Source organism: Lissotriton vulgaris, chromosome 9 (assembly GCF_964263255.1).
Source record: "Lissotriton vulgaris chromosome 9, aLisVul1.2, whole genome shotgun sequence".
NCBI lineage: Eukaryota > Metazoa > Chordata > Amphibia > Caudata > Salamandridae > Lissotriton > Lissotriton vulgaris.
In genome coordinates this window covers 1018383786-1018402903 of record NC_141697.1, presented here as the reverse complement: position 1 = coordinate 1018402903, position 19118 = coordinate 1018383786, and the positions used below count along the sequence as shown (strand labels likewise).

General features: G+C 41.7%; 1 protein-coding gene across 23 annotated transcripts in view; it reads left to right on the top strand.

Moving 5' to 3' along the window:
• The window catches only part of FOXP1 (forkhead box P1), an 875723-nt gene extending 857696 nt beyond the window's left edge, over positions 1 to 18027 (top strand). For 22 of the 23 annotated variants that reach the window (XM_086938895.1, XM_086938901.1, XM_086938902.1 and 19 more), the window contains 2 exons: positions 649 to 815; positions 13772 to 18027. In XM_086938895.1, coding sequence (XP_086795021.1) covers positions 649 to 815; positions 13772 to 13916 — 312 coding nt within the window. In that variant the 3' untranslated portion in view covers positions 13917 to 18027. The remainder of the gene's footprint in view (positions 1 to 648; positions 816 to 13771) is intronic. The other variant, XM_086938915.1, reaches the window with a different exon arrangement.
• Positions 18028 to 19118: the final 1091 nt, after the last annotated feature.

The following is a 19118-nucleotide window of genomic DNA, read 5'->3' as shown; positions in this document are numbered from 1 at the left end:
CTAACTGACCTATCTGAAAATCCTGGTAGGCTACAGAAAGGTGAAGAGACACTAATAAAACATGGGTGACCGTGGGAAGCAGGATTCAGTCGCAACCGTGCACTGTCAAGATACACTCCACCCCATGCAGCTTCACCTATATATACTTGTGTTTAACTAGTTTATGTTGAAGTGTGTAGGTAATGTCATAAGTTAAACAGCTACTCCAGGATTGCAATCTTACCAGAACAGTTGGGTGTGCCACCCTTGTTTCCTTTGAGAAACGAGCTGATCCTTGTTTTAAGCAAAAAAGTTCCAAGTCTGCTGTGCCATAAATGGCTTTACTTTAGCACAATAAACCTATAGTTGTTTTTAGATTTGTTTCAGTTGGTATGCAGTGTCACAGAATGGTCATTATTCCAATGTGGCACTTGTTCAATTGAATCTGCACTCTGAAAGGGGTTGCCTCCATATCTGCAACGAGTTTTCTTAATAAGCACAATCTCCTTAAAGTAAAACAATAGATATGTGTGAAGGAGAGTATATTAATCTTAATGGTTTCATACAAATACTGTTTCAGTGGCTAAAACAACATTGGTTTGAAAGGAGTAATGTTTTGTAACATTACGGAGATTGATTTGTCATGATAGCTTGCTGTTTCGTCTGCAGGCATCGATGGCTGAGAATAGCATACCTCTATACACTACGGCTTCCATGGGAAATCCCACACTGAGCAACTTTGCTAGTGCAATGAGAGAAGAGCTGAATGGAGTGATGGACCATTCGAATAGCACTGAGAGCGACAGCAGTCCCAGCCGCTCTCCCATGCAAGCAATGTAAGTACTGAGGATGGCCTGTTTTTCTATTGAAATTCACATGATTCGAGTCCATATTTGTAGTTTTCAAGTAGAACCAGTGTTTAATTTGTATTGAACATTGGAATGTTGAGCACTCCACTGATAAAATGGAGTGCCCTGGGCTTCTAATGACCAGTAGAAGCCCGGAGCATCAACATTCCAATGCTTGTTCACAGAGCACAAGGGGAATTTAACCCCCTCGGGCTCCGTGAGGCCTTTTTTTGTGCAAATTAGAACATGACATAACATAACGTGTATTTTTAAAGCGCACGTTCACCCTAAAGGGGCTTTTTGGTGCTGAATAACAGATGTATATTGTTACCCAACTCAATGGTATATATTTTATCGACCTCCGAAAGGATGAAAGGCTGAGTGGACCCACTGAGAATTGCACCTGTGACCATGAGGTCGAACACAGGCCCCTGTAGTGAATGCATTAGTTAACTAAGCCACCAGACCTGTAATGGAATGTTCTAATAGCCTTAGTGCCCTCCTTAATGGGCTCTACCGGACATAAAAGGCCCGCTCCCTTGTGAAAGGCCCTCGCCTTCAATGCAGGCCTTGAACGCTGGAGTGGGACTTTAATGGCCAGTAGAGCCCGCTACGGTAGGCTCTAAGACAATATTAGAACATTGGAATGTTGAGAACTCTTTTCGAGACAGCAGAGTAGCTTTGGGTGTATAATGGCTGAGATGAGCCCGGAGCTCCAAAATTCCAATGTTTGTCTTCATGTATCTCTTTTTTTAATTTAGAACATCCTACCCTCAGAGAATGAAATGTTCAAATAGTTTTATAGCCCTTCTTCCTTTGGTTATTTTGCTTGTTAAAGGCCCTCTCTCGTTATGGTTCAGGGCCTTTAACAACCTGTATAACCTTCAGCAGTGGGCTATAAGACTATAAAAGAATGAGTGCTAGGTGCCCAAACCCCTGCCCAGAAGCCAGTGTCCGACCTCATGCCTCTTTCAATTGCTACCAGACACACTGTCCCTTTAGCTCACCCTTGCTGGTTCTTGCTTTCACCGTTTTTCATCTTTCTCGTCCTCCTTCTTTCACCTTTGTGCATTTTGCTGTCTTGCTCTCAGGAAATGTCCCATCAGGAAAAATAAGTGACAAAACGTATAAGAGATCAATGCAGTCATTTACAGATTGACGGTATTGGCTACAGAAACATCTTTTGCAATGGTAGACAGCAGGAAAGTCAGGCCACGGTGTTTTTCAGATAAAAAATTACAATATTGTCCCTTTAGTGCGAGCTCTGTGGACTTTTTCATCCCTGGGACTGCCATGGGTAACATAATGGCCTCTGACAGAATGGATGCCAGCAGGAATGGCGCCGGAGTGACAGTCCGAAATAGTGCAACACTTTTTTCACGCCAGTGACACCGATTTCGGAACTCCTCGGGTAGCCCAAATATGCAAACATTTTAATTCAGCTGGAGGGGACTTTAGGGGGGGGGGCATCAACACATCTGCCAATTTTAAGCAAATGGCCCGTTTCTTCAGGTCTTCGGCTCCCTCCTGTGTGGTAAAAGAAATAGCCAAATTTCACGTTCTGGTATTGGATTAGACCAAAGTTTAGTTTACTATTTAATCAAAAATATATTTGTTGAGTTTAAGTGGTAAACGGCATACATAAGTTCAAATATGAACGTGTAGAACACAATGGTGACCTTGGTACCGGGACGCCGAGACTCTGCGCGTCTTTTTGATTCCATGTGTCTGAGATTTATCAAGATCTTCCATGGTTACTGACATAAGGACCCACAGTACAGTCTTTTATCTTTATCTTCTACAATATTTCTGTGGATTTGTTCCTTCCCGAAGCTACGACGGCGTGACAGATGCTGACATACCTAAGTCTATCTACGCATATGTACAGTTCTGAGAAAAGATTTATCATGGTATTGAAAATTAAGAAGGAATAAGAAATAAAAGGATTGGGGCAATTACGTCCAAGGCCAGCATTCTGGGTCCACTCTACGAATTTATTCATACAATTTTTCGCCTTGAGGAAGTTCCTTTCACAGGAACGAAAAGCGTTGGCTGTTGAGTGTTTATTATGAAGAAAAATAAAGAACTTTTTGAAATAAAGTGACCAGACGATGACTTCATCCCTGGGGCTGCCTCAACTCTTGCATTGAACATTTGAAAACATGAAAGGGGTAATTTACCAACTTTCAAATAACATTAATTGCCTTTATGAAGCAATTGAGTTTCTATATTACCCACCTTGTTGTCATTTCAACACAGACCACCATGTTTCAATAACCTCAGGCGAACCTTTGTTTTGCTATAGAAGATTTTCCTTCCTCTCAACTCTTGAGACCCGCAGTAAACTAAACTTAGTACTTGGCACGCAGTACTATTTATTATTTATATAGCCTTGAATTAAGCCATTTTTTATATTATGCATGATTAATATAGTTTTCTTTAAATTCCCTAAAACATAGTCATACCCAGCATTAGGTGTACAGAAATTTGTAAAATAAATGTTACCCCAAGAAGCAATGGGCACTTTTCAAAATGTGAATTTTACAGGGTCTGAGTTTTTAACAAGCGAAGGTACAGCAGAGGGGATGGAGTGACTCTTGAGAAGTTTGTGTCTACAAGTTTTGCTGGAACTGAGGTTTTAGCAACGTTAAACCTCACAGACACAACAATTAAAGCTGTTGCCAGCAAAAATTGATTATAGAGTTAGGCAGTCTAGTTTCGAAGGTGTGTCTATGATGCATTTGCAGGTATTTGTCACTTCTCTGCATTGGCTGTCTTAATTGGAAGAATAACTGTACTTTGTGAAGTACACTCAATTGATTGTAACTAGTGCTCCATTAGCATTGCACTAGGGTGTTGGGAATATGGATCTAAATTTAATCACACATGTGGGCATAGTTGCATGCAGTTTAATTTCCCCCCTTGTTCTGCTTAATTTACCAGACTTCGAAAATGAAGACCTGCATTCAAAAGATAGTGCCCCAAATACAATATGTGATAATAAACCGGTCCAAAATAAATGATTCTTTTCCACTGTAAACTTTTAGCTCAGTAAGCCCATATCACCTTGTTAAGTAAGTGGCATACTTTTAATGTTTTACTTTTAAGTATGATCAAATTACTCACATTACTAATGTTTTAAACACCTGGTCAGACGTATATGCTTTGGGCAAGGGAATGGTCCTTATTTCATTATGGAATCCTAGACATTTCTGAGACATTAGCTCATTTCTTTTTTTCACACTTTTAGATATTTGTGGTGATTGGAGTGATGTTTCATTTTCTTGCAATAATCTGTGCCGTACATTTGAGGGAGATTCTGAGGTGGCCTCTGAATCAGAGGAGGAGTTAGTCCTTTTGAATATGGTTTCATGGAGATTTGAACTACCTTTATGAGGAATGTGTTTGTCTTGGTGTCCTAGTCTTTGTGTATCGCCTAATTCATTTAACTACTAATATTAAAACAGTGAAATCCCATTAAAAGAATAATCTGTAAACCGTATGTGATGAGTGCTTTTGCACTCAGGCATCCAGTTACTTTAGTATCGAAAGTTACAGTTTTGTAGGAAATATAGTGTTGTGATCAGCACTGAATGGTTTAGGGAGTCTCTAGGTAGCCCTCCCAGCAATATAAGCCAGAATCTAAATATGCCTGAGGTTGGCTATGGAACAGGGCCAAAGGATCCATGTACCAGCAGGCCTTGCTTCCCAATTCAGTGTTCGATTAGTTGCATAAAGAGGCTGTTTTTTCTTCAATCTAGGTCCAAGGTTTCCACTTTTACAAATGTCACCATAGTCCCAATGTGATGACTTTAAAATGTTGCCCAGTGTGTTGTATTCCCTTGACTGGAATCGATCACAAACTTGGTTCTACCCTCATAAAGGGGATGCTGCAACCTTTTGTTTGTAACTTGAAAGGACGTTACAGGCAGCTTTGTTGATAATAAAAAGGGATGAAAGAAGCAACTCCAATGATGAGGAAGTAGTTCCGAAGCCAGAACGTTTTAATCTGTCTTTAAATACCCAGATGGTCACACTTCGGGCAAGTTTAGATTTACCTCACTTTATAATGTAGCCATCAGTCTTGGACCTCTTTTTATTTTTTGGAGACTACCGTTAATTGGGTTATGGTATGTGCCGACCATTTGCATCAATCTCCTGTGGTGCATGTGAGCTACCACCATTGTTTGCACCTTACTGAAGATCTGCGATCTCAAACAAAGCCCCGTAGTAGAACGTGACTAGTATGTATCATTGGAAACAATACACATTACCATGGTCTGTATCTATATGAATATATGCACATCCCTCCTCTAGATCAGGTTTTATCAGATGATGTTCAATGGGAGCGTCCACCTAACGTGTGCTTTTGTTTAGAGACGGAGAAACATTATTTGAATGAAGCATTTAAATTGGTGTGGATCTTAAAATCAGCCTGACCATACCCTACCTTTTGCACCATTTTAATGTTGGAGGAACTTGACAAGTGACCAGGTTCTCAAATAAACAAATTAAATTCTGAAACAATAAAAAAAATCTTGTTTCTTGTACTACCTAAAATTCAACCAAATCCGTGTTTTGCTTTATAGAACATCATGTACTTCTATTCATGTAATTAATTGTAAGACATGCCTCATTATTCAGGCGCCCTTTGAATTGATGGCCATGCCATAACATTTTTTGCAGAGGTACACTATGTGAACTGACTCTAAAATAGGCCTAGGCGCTTACCAGGTTTGGGGGCAGTATGGTAATAAGCTATGGACACTTTAAAATTATAGAATAGTCCCACTACATATTTATTGTCTGCAAGCACAACTGTGTTGTGTCTTCAGTGAAGGTATCAGCAAACCATAGTACACAAAGTATCAGTCTTGTGTACCCCCCAACTTTGTAGGGTGCTCAGTTCTGTTGTATCCACATTTCCCACTCTATAAGTAACCATACACTAATATACACCTACACCCATTTGCACTAAACATTAACTAGACTAATTGGCAGCAGGGAAGTTAAAATTAGGATCATACTTGTCTGTTCTAGGTGACCATAGTGGCCCGTACCATGAGACTCCTGAAGAAAGTCTGCCCCATGCAAAGTTCTCAGTATTTCATTAATACTATATTTCTCTCTCGTTCTTTCAGCTTTTTCTGTCAGTTCCTTTTCCCAGTTATACACTCAGGCAAGAGAACACAGCAATCAGCTTTGAGCTTTGTATGCCCGCATAATGGTTGCTAAACTTGAATATAATCGGCCTTTGGGGTAATTTAAAGACTCATATTAATGAGTATTTTCGATAGATGATATAAGAACTGCGTGGACAGTGTGAACATTCCAGAAATAGAAACCAGTTTAAGAAAGGCAGCTTAACTAATCTTATTTGGAGTCAGTTGGCTGGTTAGACCATGCTTCCATTGCCTCGGTTGTGGCTTTGTTTCCTGCTATTGCCTCTGTTCAGTTCTTTTGAGAATTTAAATTTTGGTTAGTTATTGCCATGACCTACTTGAGAAAGTGGAAACGAAAACTTACGTAGAAACCTATCATCACACATTTTGTCATTTTAAAGTACTTTCTAAATTTCTTGTCTTAATAAACTGTTCTAAAAGCCTATGATAGTAATTAGACTTACACATTTTTAAAGTGTCTCTATCAAAGTAAATTACTTTCAGAAATGTAATTGGTTAAAGGATGCCATAGCAACCCCTTAGTATCATATTTCTCTGAGGAGCCTTAGAACGTTGCATTTGAATTTGAATTTAAAAACATTTATATAGCGCACTTATACCATGCGGTTTCATGGCGCTTCAGATTGCGAGGGGATAGCAAACGAGGAGAAATTAGGCAGCAAAAGCACGAGAAAAGAGGAAGGTTTTGAGGTTTTTCCTAAATTCAGTGTAGGAGGGTGTTGTACGGAGTGCCACGGGCAGGGAGTTCCAAAACACAGGGGCCAGAACAGAAAACTTAGTGCCGCCAGCCCTTTTCTTTTTGAATCGGGGGACAGTTAAGAGGGCCAGGTGAGAGGAGCGAAGCTCTCTCCCTGGGGTGTAAGGCTTGATAGCCGAGCAGATGAACTCTGGTGCAGTGCCCATTCTAGCCTGAAAGGTGAGGCACCCGAGCTTGAACAGGGCCCGCTCTTTCACCGGCAGCCAGTGCAGTGCCTGCAGTAAAGGGGTGGCCCGATGATATTTAGGCAGGCCATAGATAAGTCGGGCCGCCTGGTTCTGCACTAGTTGCAGCCGGTGAATGGCGTAGGCAGGCGCGCCATTGTAAATAATGTTGCCGTAATCGAGGCGCGACAACACCATCGCCAGCACTATGATCTTTAGGGCGGGGAGTGAAAAAAACCGAGAAATCTTCCTGATGGTTCTGAGGGAGAAAAAACAAGAGGAGACAACAGAACTAACCTGTGAGTGAACAGAAAGTGAGGGATTAAGGAAGATACCAAGGGTTTTGACTTTGGGGACCGGGAGTGGGGGAGCGCCGAGTGGGGAGGGCCAGTGAGAAGGGGACCAAGGACTGCAACCACCTCCGGTCAAGACTAGTTCAGTCTTGTCCGGATTGAGTTTGAGGTGGTTGCAGTTCATCCAATCCTGAATGAACAACATGACAGATTGGACATTCTGGAAGGATGAAGGGGAATGGGAAAGGTTAAAAATAAGCTGGAGGTCATCGGCGTAGTTGTACACCGTGACCTCGAGCTGCTGTAACATAAAAATGAGGGGGAAAATGTATAAGTTAAACAAAAGGGGGAGAGTGAGGAACCCTGGGGGACCCCACACGTCACCTTGTGGGAGGCCGCAGTGAAGCCAGTGAGATGGACTGCCTGAGCTCTACCGCTTAGAAAGGACTCAAGCCAAGCGAAGGCTAGACCCTCTATGCCCGCCGCCTTGACACGGGAAAGTAAGGTGGAATGGTCCACCGTGTAAAAAGCGGCGTACAGATCTAAAAGAATGAGGGCCTGAGGGAGATTGGTGTCAATGCCCTCGCGTAGGCTGTCCATAACTGAGACCACTACCTTTTCGGTGGAATGGAGGGGGCGAAAGCCCGCCTGCCGAGGGGAAAGGCAGTGGTTGATTTCCACGTGGGAGCTCAGAGTGGCGGTGACGTGGGTTTCTAGAACCTTTGCCAGGTAGGGAAGGAGGGAAATGGGACGATAGTTGGAAGGGGATGAAGGGTCCGCACCAGCCTTTTTTAGAATAGGAATAACGGCTGCAAATTTGTGGGGGGCGGGAACCACTCCATTACTGAGGGAATCATTTAGAAGTGTGAGGGGAGGGGATGGGCATGTTCGGAAGATTTCTCTCAAGATGTGGGCGGGGGCGAAATCTAGGGGGGAACCTGATTTCACCCTGTGAAGCAGGGGGAGAAGCGTGGCTGTGGTCAAGGGGGGGATGGAGGTGAGTTTGGAGGAAGCAGAGGGGGGGGAAGGATTGGTGAAAGTAGGGGATGGGGGAGGGATATTGGCCTTAATCTTTATCACCTTGTCCACAAAGAAGTCGTTGAGCGAGTCACAGAGAGATTGAGAGGGAGGAATAGAGGCCGAGACTCTGTTAGATGACGCGAGCTCGTGCACTGTGGCGAAAATTTCCTTCGACTGTGACTCTGCTGACAATATTCTATTAGAATAGAATAAGGTCTTGGCATCAAGGATGCTCTGCTTATATTCCTTGAGCACAGAGAGATAGATGGTTTTTAGAGAGGGACAGTATGCTTTTCTCCATGCTCGTTCTGCCCTACGTGCGGCCAGCTTTTTCTCCTTAAGAGTGGGAGTGAACCACCGGTTGGCGGCGTGGGCTCGCTTGACCGTGATACGTCTAAGGGGGGCGAAGGCGTCGCCCGCATGGGTCAACCAGTTGTTAATGGTGTCCAGTTGGACAGGGGCGGCGAGGCCTGAGAGGTCAGGGCTGGTGCTGGCTAGCGAAGAGCAGAAGGATGGCAAATCGACTTTGCCCCATTTTCTGGCCCAGGTGTTCTTAGGGAGTGGAGGCTTGATAATGGGGGCTAAGGCAAGGGAAAAGGAAATTAAAAAATGATCAGACCAGGGACAAGGGGAAATGGTGGGGGGAGTGGTAGGGATGTTCAAGGTCCAAACCTGATCGAGTGAGTGGCCTTGAGCGTGAGTGGGGCTGTGGATGTGAGGAATGAAATTAAGACTAAGCATAAGGTCGGTGAAGTCTTTGGACAAGGGGCTCTCGGCAGGGTCATTAGGCCAGAAGTTTAGGTCACCTAAGACTAGCACTGAAGAGTTATTCACTACCAGCGTTGCCAATATGTCCTGGAAGTTAGAGACAAAAGTGGGAGAGGGATGAGGGGGACGATAAATTAGAACAGAGGTTAAAGGGGAGGATTGGGAATTGGAGCGGATGACCAGGTAGTCCACTTCGGGGATGGGGGGGGAGGGAAGAGTCTGAAACTGAAGGTCAGTGCGGGCTATCAGGGCCACTCCACCGCCTCTCCTGCCCTCTGGCCGGTCTGCTCGAAGAGCCGAGTAGCCAGGGGGAAGTGCGGCTAAAACGTTGGGCAGGGAGTCAGCCTTAAACCAGGTCTCCGTTAAGAACAGGAGATCTGGTTTGTGAGTGTCAATATAATCGTATAGTTCGTACTGATGGCTAACAGCAGATCGGATGTTTAGTAGCGTGGCCGTGGTGTTAAAGGCCGGAGTACATGAAACGGACGGAGGGGGGGAAGGGCAGACCGGGATAATGGAAGGGGGTGAGAAGGGAGAACGGCATAGTAGACCTAGCTGAGCCAGTAGTGCGGATGTGGACGGGCTGACGGTACCAGGAGACCATAGCGAAAGAAGAAAGGAGGATGTATATAAAGGGAAATGGGCAAGGGGGGGTGCCCCTAGCCCCGGCCTGCCGCGGACGGGCGCAGACGGGCAGGACTCTGGCTTAACTCCGGCGAGCCTACGGCGCGCCCGCTGCGCTCGTCCGCTGCGCTGACACATGGGGGACGTTTAAATAGAGGAGCAGCGTGGGGGGAGTGGCGTGGGTGGGGTCGGGCGAACCGGCCCAATCCAAGATGGCGGCCACTGCTGGGCGCCTAAGATGGAAAAAGCTGCCAGCCAGCCCCGCTGTGTCCCTGGAAGGCAAAGTAAGGGTTAGGAGGTACCTGTTAAATTTCAGTGCAGGTTAGACACAGAAAAGCAATTTAAAAACGAACGCGTGTCAGCGCTTTTAATCAGCGTGACAACGCGCTAAAAGATAGCTAAAATGCACAGTCGCAGCCCACAGCTCCTGCTTGCTAGCCCACTGCCACCGGGCTGCTCGCAATCGCTGGGGAGACTGTGAGATGCTCCTAAATAGAGGAGCAGCGTGGGGGGAGTGGCGTGGGTGGGGTCGGGCGAACCGGCCCAATCCAAGATGGCGGCCACTGCTGGGCGCCTAAGATGGAAAAAGCTGCCAGCCAGCCCCGCTGTGTCCCTGGAAGGCAAAGTAAGGGTTAGGAGGTACCTGTTAAATTTCAGTGCAGGTTAGACACAGAAAAGCAATTTAAAAACGAACGCGTGTCAGCGCTTTTAATCAGCGTGACAACGCGCTAAAAGATAGCTAAAATGCACAGTCGCAGCCCACAGCTCCTGCTTGCTAGCCCACAGTATAGCTAGTGTTGCAGTATCTCCCAGCGCAAAAACACTTTGGTGTATGGGGCTTTCTTACCGTTCAGGTGTTCTAAGCAAAGCGTAACCGCTCATCTTCTCCCACACTTAGGACTGCTCGGAAGAAGGGAGTCGCGCTGTTATTGTTTAGATGGGGTTTTCAGTCTTTACCTGTTCTTCATGGCCCATTCACTTGAAAGAAAATGCAGCATCTTTACTTCTCCGCACCAGAAGTCTTTTGAAGGCTGTGACCAGTGAAAGATGCTCAGTGTGTATTGGCTACTTTTTATTATAAATATGCTGTGGTGATAGCATTATTTTTTTTAACCATTTTAGTGCTTTGTAATAGATTCTCTCAATACATTATGTTGGTTAAGGACTATGAAACAATAAGAACATTTGAATAATATGAGATGTAAATTCGGATTGAAGTAGTCAGTTGTCCATTTCTATTTTTCGGTTCAGCCCAGTCAATTATTTCACATTGGGGAGAAGTCACAGCAACAAAGGCAGCTTCGTGGCTTTCCCACTTACCTGTACAGACAGGCATGCTCATTCTGCCTTAGATCTCTTCCTTGTTAATAATTCTTTATAGAAGCACATGTCTTCTGGATTTAAAGCAGTAGGGAACCAGTGAGTAACTCCGCTTACTCTACCCGATTCATTTGCCTTTCACTCTTTCTAACTATTTTGCTGACTTCTTTCTTGTCACGTTCTCTGTTTACAGTGGGGTGCGAGGGGAGGGTGACTTCAATGGTCTTAGTTTAACATTTTCGGCCTTCTTTCACATTAACACAGAGGCAAAGGGAATGTTTGATTGTTGGATAGCTTTCTTTTATAACACAAACAAGAAGGAAGAATTTCTCTAAAGCCTTAACTGCAAAGGAGCTTTCACTCACATTCCTGATTTTGCTGTGTGTAAATGTACATTCAAACTTAATTTTCCTCTCCTTTCCCTCAATTTAATGGAAATAATACACAACATTTGTCATGTTCTTTTGCCAAGTTTGAAAAACTAGGCCACACGTTTAGCTCTTATTCCGGAAAAAAATCAATTCAGTCTTAAAAAATGTTTTTCTACTGATTGTGCAAACGAAAGACTCACAATTTTATCCCCACTGACTTATGACCTTTCCAAAATGTATTGCTTTGGTAATTGGAAAATAACTACAGTGTCCATAGCATTGGATTTCACAACTACGCTCATTCCATTGAAAACTACTTACTCCCTGTACACATTAAAAATGTACGTTTTTACACAATGAAGCTATCTTTCCTATACAGAGTGATCAAGAGGCTCACGCACAAATCCGTAGTACCAGACATCAACCACGCAGACTGCATACGTGCAGAAGCCTAGTGGCCTAGCTTTGAGTGGGAGGGAGGGAAATCTAGAACCAAACCATCTCCTGGATTTGTGTTCTTTGTCCACCTCCCTCAAATGAGAGATCAGCTTACCACTTAATTCCTTAGTGGAAAATTGTGAAATGATTTGCATGGGTATGTCTCCGAGTAAACTGGGAAATGCACTATATAGAATGCATGGGCACTGGGACACATCTCTAGCATTGGGCATCATTCAAGGATCATTGCTTGTAGATAACAAGCCTACCCAAAATCCAGCAGAGCGCTGGACATGGTCATAGAGGAGCATACAATCAGTGAATAATGGGAGAGGCAGAGGGATGTGGATGATTAAGGTATTGTGATGGAGTGTTCTTTGAAGACATTTCCTTTAAGAAAATTACATCACAGTGCATTAACCATCGACAACCCATCTTCCTTTCCTGTTAATTGTGGACTTTATGCTTTTCTTTGACCATGTCCAGCGCTCCACTGCCTTTTGGTTCGGTTCACACTATAGAAATGACATATACCTAAATTCATACATTAACAGGAGGCCTGGGATAGAGTAGGCCTCTCTTGCAACAGATGATTCAGGAGTTTATTCTGACTGCCCTAGCCGCCCCCTTTTGCACACACACCCCCCACCCCTAAATCTCCAGTGGAGGAATTCCCACAAACGATGGTTTAGTGTCCACATCTGTTAGGTCCTTACATGTGGCCTGCCTTTAAGAGATTGATAAATGGGTGATGTGCATTTTCTGCCTTCCTCGAGTGACCTCTTCTTAAAGCACTTGTAAAATACTGGGAGCATGTGCCCAACAACTCAAGACTTCTCCGAGTTGCATGGAGCATGTCCCCCTGCAAAGTTGGGCAGACATCATTTTGGAATGTATTGATGTTGAATCACCGCCTCGTGAATGGCACTGAGTGCCACATCACTGGGCGATGCATATTAAGTAATTCGGCCACTGGGGTATTGTGCCACCCACTCTGCAGCAGCCACTTAAATAGCAACACAAACAAAGAATTATTGCTCAGTTCAGTGGCTCGACGCTTGACACTTTGAATCCTTGTAACATGACATTGTAGAAGATTAGGATGCACTGTGCTGCAGTGCTCAAGAGGAGATAAGGCGATGGTACCTAGGCATGTTTGCTCCTTTGCATTTTGTACATAACAAGCATCACTCCAAAACACATTTACATTGGCAAAAGGTTTGTAAGTGTTTTAAGAGGAACAATGCATTTGTTATCAGGTCTGTGTTGTAGGATCAGACCACACTCCCAAATGTGCTATTCATCTGCTAGTTTGTAATGAGAACTTTGGCAGATCTCATCTCCTGACTGCATCCTTTTGCCCACCACGAGCAGGAGATCATGTTTTGGCTTGTTTACAGCTGACAGTGTTATTATCCTCGTTAGGACTCAGCCTTCGAATTATATTGTTGTCTTTAGCAACCCTTTTCCTTTACCTTTTTGTTCCCTGGCAGGCCTTTTCTTTCCCTATTGGCAGTTTGTAAAAATATGCATTAATTTGGACTTTAAAGCATGTATCATGGTGTCTCTTTGCTATGTTTGCTTGAAGTTGATTAATGATGGAACCTCGCTTGGGGTCGTCCTCTGGAGAGTTAGCTCACAGGTTCTGCATGTTAACTAGAGAAGCAGAACACACAGCAAGGAATGATTAGCCCAGCCTCTCTAAGCGCACCGCCCTGACAATTCACTGCCCCACTTTTGTGTTAGTAATTTCAGCTATTTATCTGCAGATTTTCACCAGCTCTTTCTGTTACAGAAGAAACCTGCATTTTATTTAAACAGTCACTTTTAAGAAATGTCATTTGAAATAGGTTTTTTAACAGTATAATTGTATTTTTGTATTCTTGCTGATTTTGGACATTGTTTTAATCGTGGTGTCTGTACCTCTCTGTTGTTCCTGCATCAGTACATACGTGAAGTATTTTTGGGACAGCCTTTTATTAACTGGTGCATTTTCATTGTTTCAGGCATAGTGTACACGTGAAAGAAGAGCCATTAGACCCAGATGAGAATGAAGGTCCTCTGTCCTTAGTGACAACAGCCAATCACAGTCCAGAGTTTGATCCAGACCGAGATTATGAAGACGAACCTGTAAATGAGGACCTGGAATAAGCATCTACATTTTCACTGTCCTGAGAATGAAGATTGGAAAAACAAGTCAAATATTACTGTGAGATCGCTCCATTGTACAGCCAGGAGGGTACACAGTCCATTTTGACAATTCTGACGTGTTAACTCTTAGTGCCATCAAGTATCCCATTTGGGAGTATTTTTGATTTTTCTACTTTTTGTTGAAAAAAGGAATTTGTACTCTGTGCATTGGATGGACTTGTTTGGTACTTGGGAATTTCCTCTCTTGCAGTCAACATCAGTGTTGTAAATTTGTTAAACGGATTCACCTACTCACACTTAGCAGCAGCAATTGGACTGCAGTCCTGCTAACAAAGAGACTGAAGGTTCGAAACTAAGCATGTACTTTGAAGCTGCAAGTCAAACATTTGCAGATATTTTAAGGATCCCAGTGGACAACGTATTTGCACAGTACTGCATGTTAACTTGATTATCACTGCCTTTAATTATTTTGCTTCCATTTGGGATGGGGACTACTGTATATTAATGTACAAGGGATTGGGAAGACAGGAGGCAGAATAATTATCCCAAACTTTCTTAATGTATTTCCTTTCCTTTGCTCCTACCACATCATTTTAAGTTCTGACCTCAGGCCTCTCCTAAGGCCCACGGCCTCAAGTAGGCTGTACATTTTCTGTACTTCATGATGAATGTTAATAGGTGTTTTTATTATATGAAGCAGAATGTCATTTAATTGTTTATAGTTCCTGTCATTCATTCCAGGTGCCACCCAAGGTGACCAAGGTTTGTCTAAACACACACAATCATTCCATTTTGATTCTTTTTTTAATATAAAAAAGGTCCCCAACATGATGCACGATGCATACTGAGGATGCACCATCTAGCATATTCAAGTACTGCACAATTGAGACTGAGAGACAATTGGACATAGGAACATTGCATGAGGCAACACAGGTTCATGTCACAAAGCAGTATTTTGACAATAATGGGAACACAATCAAATCCACAGCACAACCAAACATCCTACGCTCACTCTTTTGATTTGAAAGGCTGCCCTTCAGTGGCTTAACAACTGTTTAATGTGCCAGCGAATGAATCTCACACACGGCTAGGATTATCAAATTATTATACACACACACACACACACATTTTCTTCTTATGAATTTGCAAGCTACAAGCTAAATATGTAATTTAATTACAGTACCTTTCTGTATCTGGTGATGGTCTCGGTATTTACAAATTTAGTACAGCTTGCTGATATTAATCTGTAAATTAGATTCAGGTTAAATTTGTAATTGGAGTTAATAGGGATTGGGCCCAATTATGTATGTGTTAATTAATTCAGCTCTGCAAATTCTACACTGCGGTTATGTTTGTTATGCAATTTCATGCCAGTTAATGGAGGAAGACAGCAAATGGAACAAAGTGACAGGACTAGAGCTTTCCTTATAAGGGTACTGAACTTTGCAACAAACAATACATACATCAAACAGTTCTAGTAAGTCAGTATTCCATACACCACAGCCACACTTGAAAGACTTCTTTTTTGTTCTGCGGCCACTTCATTCACTTATTTATGTAGAATTTTAGCTTATATTTTTATTTCACATCCAAAGTTTTTTTTTTTTTAAAGAGATTTATCTATAGTTTTCTGTCCTTTTTTCGAAAATTACCAAAGAGATTATACAAAGGTAAATTATGTTCTCTGTTATATGCTTTATCTGATGAAGCCAAATATCCTCTTATTGTTGATCAAAGGAGGTGGAGGAATGTACAGTGGAGTGACAAGACAATGGGTTATTGCTAACAATACCGCTCCTTTAAGTACTTTTAAAAGACCAATAGATTTATGAACCAAAGTTATTTTAATTAATGTTTCGCTACATTGACCATATTCGATACCTTTAAAACAAATAATGGACACTTTGGGGTACGCACTTGAGAACTGTTTCAGAAGACGTCCACAATGTAATTGTCCACCTTGAACAGCAAATGGGCATTGAATAAAATTGGCTACCATGGAAAGAATATTTGTTGTGAGCGATAGAGAAAGCTTCCAAAACTGTAACCAAAATATGTAGTGGTATTCTTAGAATTCATTCTTTAACTATTTTTAAAGTGAAAATTATTGTGGCATGTTTGTCGACTCATCAAACTTTGAATATATATTTGTTTGATTTCTTTTAATTTTTATTTTTTCGTTGCCGTTTTGGAATGGACTAACACCGGCATCCACACACACAGTTTTGATTCTCCAGTCTTAGTAGGCAGTTACTTTTCTTGCACAGCTATATTTTCTCTCAAAAACCAAGGGCAGTCTGTGGTGGTTTTGACATATTATGTTGTTTTAAATTCTATTCAGGCAAGCTTGATGATGTGCAGGTAGTAACCACATGGGATTGCGAGAGGCAATCTTAATACTTTTGCCAGTTAGTTCAGTATTCAAATGTGGATATGAAGCTGGTAGATCAGTTCCTTATCATCGTGTGTAGCTAAAAAGGAGTAAAGATAACAGCATGAGAAACTAAGTATGCATACCTCAGTTAAAGCCTTTAGGGAATGATTATGTAAAAGAATACATTTCACTCCGTTGCACTTAGATGTATGTCTTGCATGCTTAGTCTAAAGACTGTAGCAACAAAATAAGGAAGAAACATTACATTTAAGATATCTTGCAGCCTTGCTTTAGAACCAACAGAAAATCTCAGGCTTCACTTAAAGCGAATTTCACTTTCCCTTTCATGATCTTGATTCTGTATCTTTTTAAAAATATAGAATTATTCTTTTAGACAATGGTTTATTTTAATGTACATATGTATCCCAATGTGTCTGTCAGCCTCTGTCTTTATTGGGGAGGGATGAGGGCCATTTTTATAGATCGTTCTCATAAAGGAATAAATGCATACCTGTTTGTCAAAACTCATTTGCTTTCTGTTCAACTGCTTTATATTACCTATACTAAAATAGCTTCGGAGAAACTACTGTATGTAATGGATTTGCAGAATATGCTCTACATGTATTTTATTGGTTATCCTTGCTTTAAGACTATTGGATGACGTCTGCTGACATGTGGGAGAACATCCCGGATTCTTTTGCTTTTACATTGTAACATAGTTGACCATTTTTTGATCTGTCATTGATCAAATCATTTTGTACAGTTTTTGTGTTAAACTGGTTTTGATACTTTCCCCACATCTTATGTAATCCTACCACTGCCTTTTCTGGCTGTCTTAAAAAGGTTCATACATTTGAAGAAAAAAAGTTATTGAAAGTGTTTTCTCCTGCCACAGTAAATATGTTGCATGATGAATTCCAGGGTCACACTTTCAAAGTTTATCAGTGAAGTAGTGAATAATAACGGGGTGTCAATCTATTAAACTTTTGTATAAAACACTTTACAAGGTGCCAAGATGTAAAGACAATTTGTTACATGTTTTTTTTTCTCAAAGAAAAGCCTTCATTATGAAAAGTAGTACCAGGTATTGGGTAAATTGCTGTCAGGAATGAGAGTCACGGCCGCCTTTGTCACCAAAAGTTAGTTAAATGTAAATCTTGTGAGTTTGCATTCAAAAATCAGTATAAGAAATTAAAAGTCAAGGAATTTTGTAGAATAAAGTGGACATGATAGAATTGCTTATCTAAATCGTATAGGCCATGAATGGCACATTGCAGTAATAATCCTTGGACGCTTATCCAAGTGTTGTTACTTTTAACAGTTGTTAGATTTCCACTACCATCGCTTTCAGATATGTCTTGTATATCTAGCATGAAGAATGTGTTGAACTGTTCTGAATAACTTTGGTTTACATAACCCAAAGTCTTTCGATTGAGGTTGCCAGTCCAACCTTGTTACTATTGCATAAAAGTGATCTGTTTTGGGGAAGTCCTTCTCCCCATAGCCTTGAGGAAAATGGTACAGTTCAGACTGTTAGCATGGTGCTTCATGTGTATGTGCTGCCAGTAATGAGATATTTTTTAATAAGGCTTAAATGAAACTCATTCCTTACATTACCTGTAATTCCATCATTCCATGTCTGTTGATACAGACAATAAAAAAATTGTTGTGTAGTCAGTCCCAATTACTGACATAGCATTCTTAAATGCAATAAAGCGCTGGTTGTTCACACTGGTAGTAAACCTTGCCATGTCCTCACTTTTTCGAAAATATCTGTGACTTCATCGGTGGTTATTCTTTCAATTTCAGCATTGAAAAGTGTAAGGAGAAATCATTCTATTGTGGTGTCTGTAGCTGAATCTGCTATTTTAATGTCAAGGATACGTACCTCTTCGGAGAAATGAGCATGAACTGCTTGAGCCTACACACACTCAAGTATATATTTCCCTTTGAACTTTTAAGTGTTTAATAACACATTATTGGCAAACAAAAAACGAAAACTGAACCATTTTGATGAATAATGTATGAAATGTTCACATTGGCAGGATTAGTCTTCCTGATGGACTGCTAAAGACAAGAGATGCACCTCCTATCTTATGCACAGGAATTGATCCCCTTGTCTACTGCGGTAAATGCTTGGATTAGTAAATATAATGTGCTAAATCCGTTCGTAATTAGTGGTTTGTGGAGGGATAGTGTTTATTTTTGTGAGTCGGTATCTTCAGTTATTGTCAGTAAAAAGTGGTAAGAATTATACCAACAGTAAGAAAAAGATAACTAGATTGGTAGACCCAGCTTTTACTACTCAACCATACATCTTTAGTTTATATTCAGCATTGAGTATCTGTAAATCAATAAATATTCCTTAAAGGTAATGTGGTTAACACAAATAGTGCACGGAAAACGTAACCTTTTTATTTAAGTAAGGATCTAATAAGTCACTTTAGGTGACTATTCTAACACTAATAGCACCTGTTCTGGTAACCAGATATTTTGTTGGTCAAGTCAAATTTTCCAATGTCATTTCTAAATCCCCAGGCGGACTATCTTGAATATTTTTTTAATTACATTGTTTTGTAGTGCGTGAGCCAGGTCAGTACAAGCATCTGGGTGCTTAGCAAAGTTTTACTGGCTTGTGCATGCTACACGATAACTATCATTTGATTCATACAGTTGTCATGTAGGGCTTCACCTTTTCCATAAAGGTTCGAGAATACTGCTGAAATTAAGTATGTGGGTACATCCAAGGAATTTGATAAATTGAGCATCTTGCATGCTTTTTTGAGATGCCAAATACAGTAACCCATTCTATTGACCTGGAAAAAGGC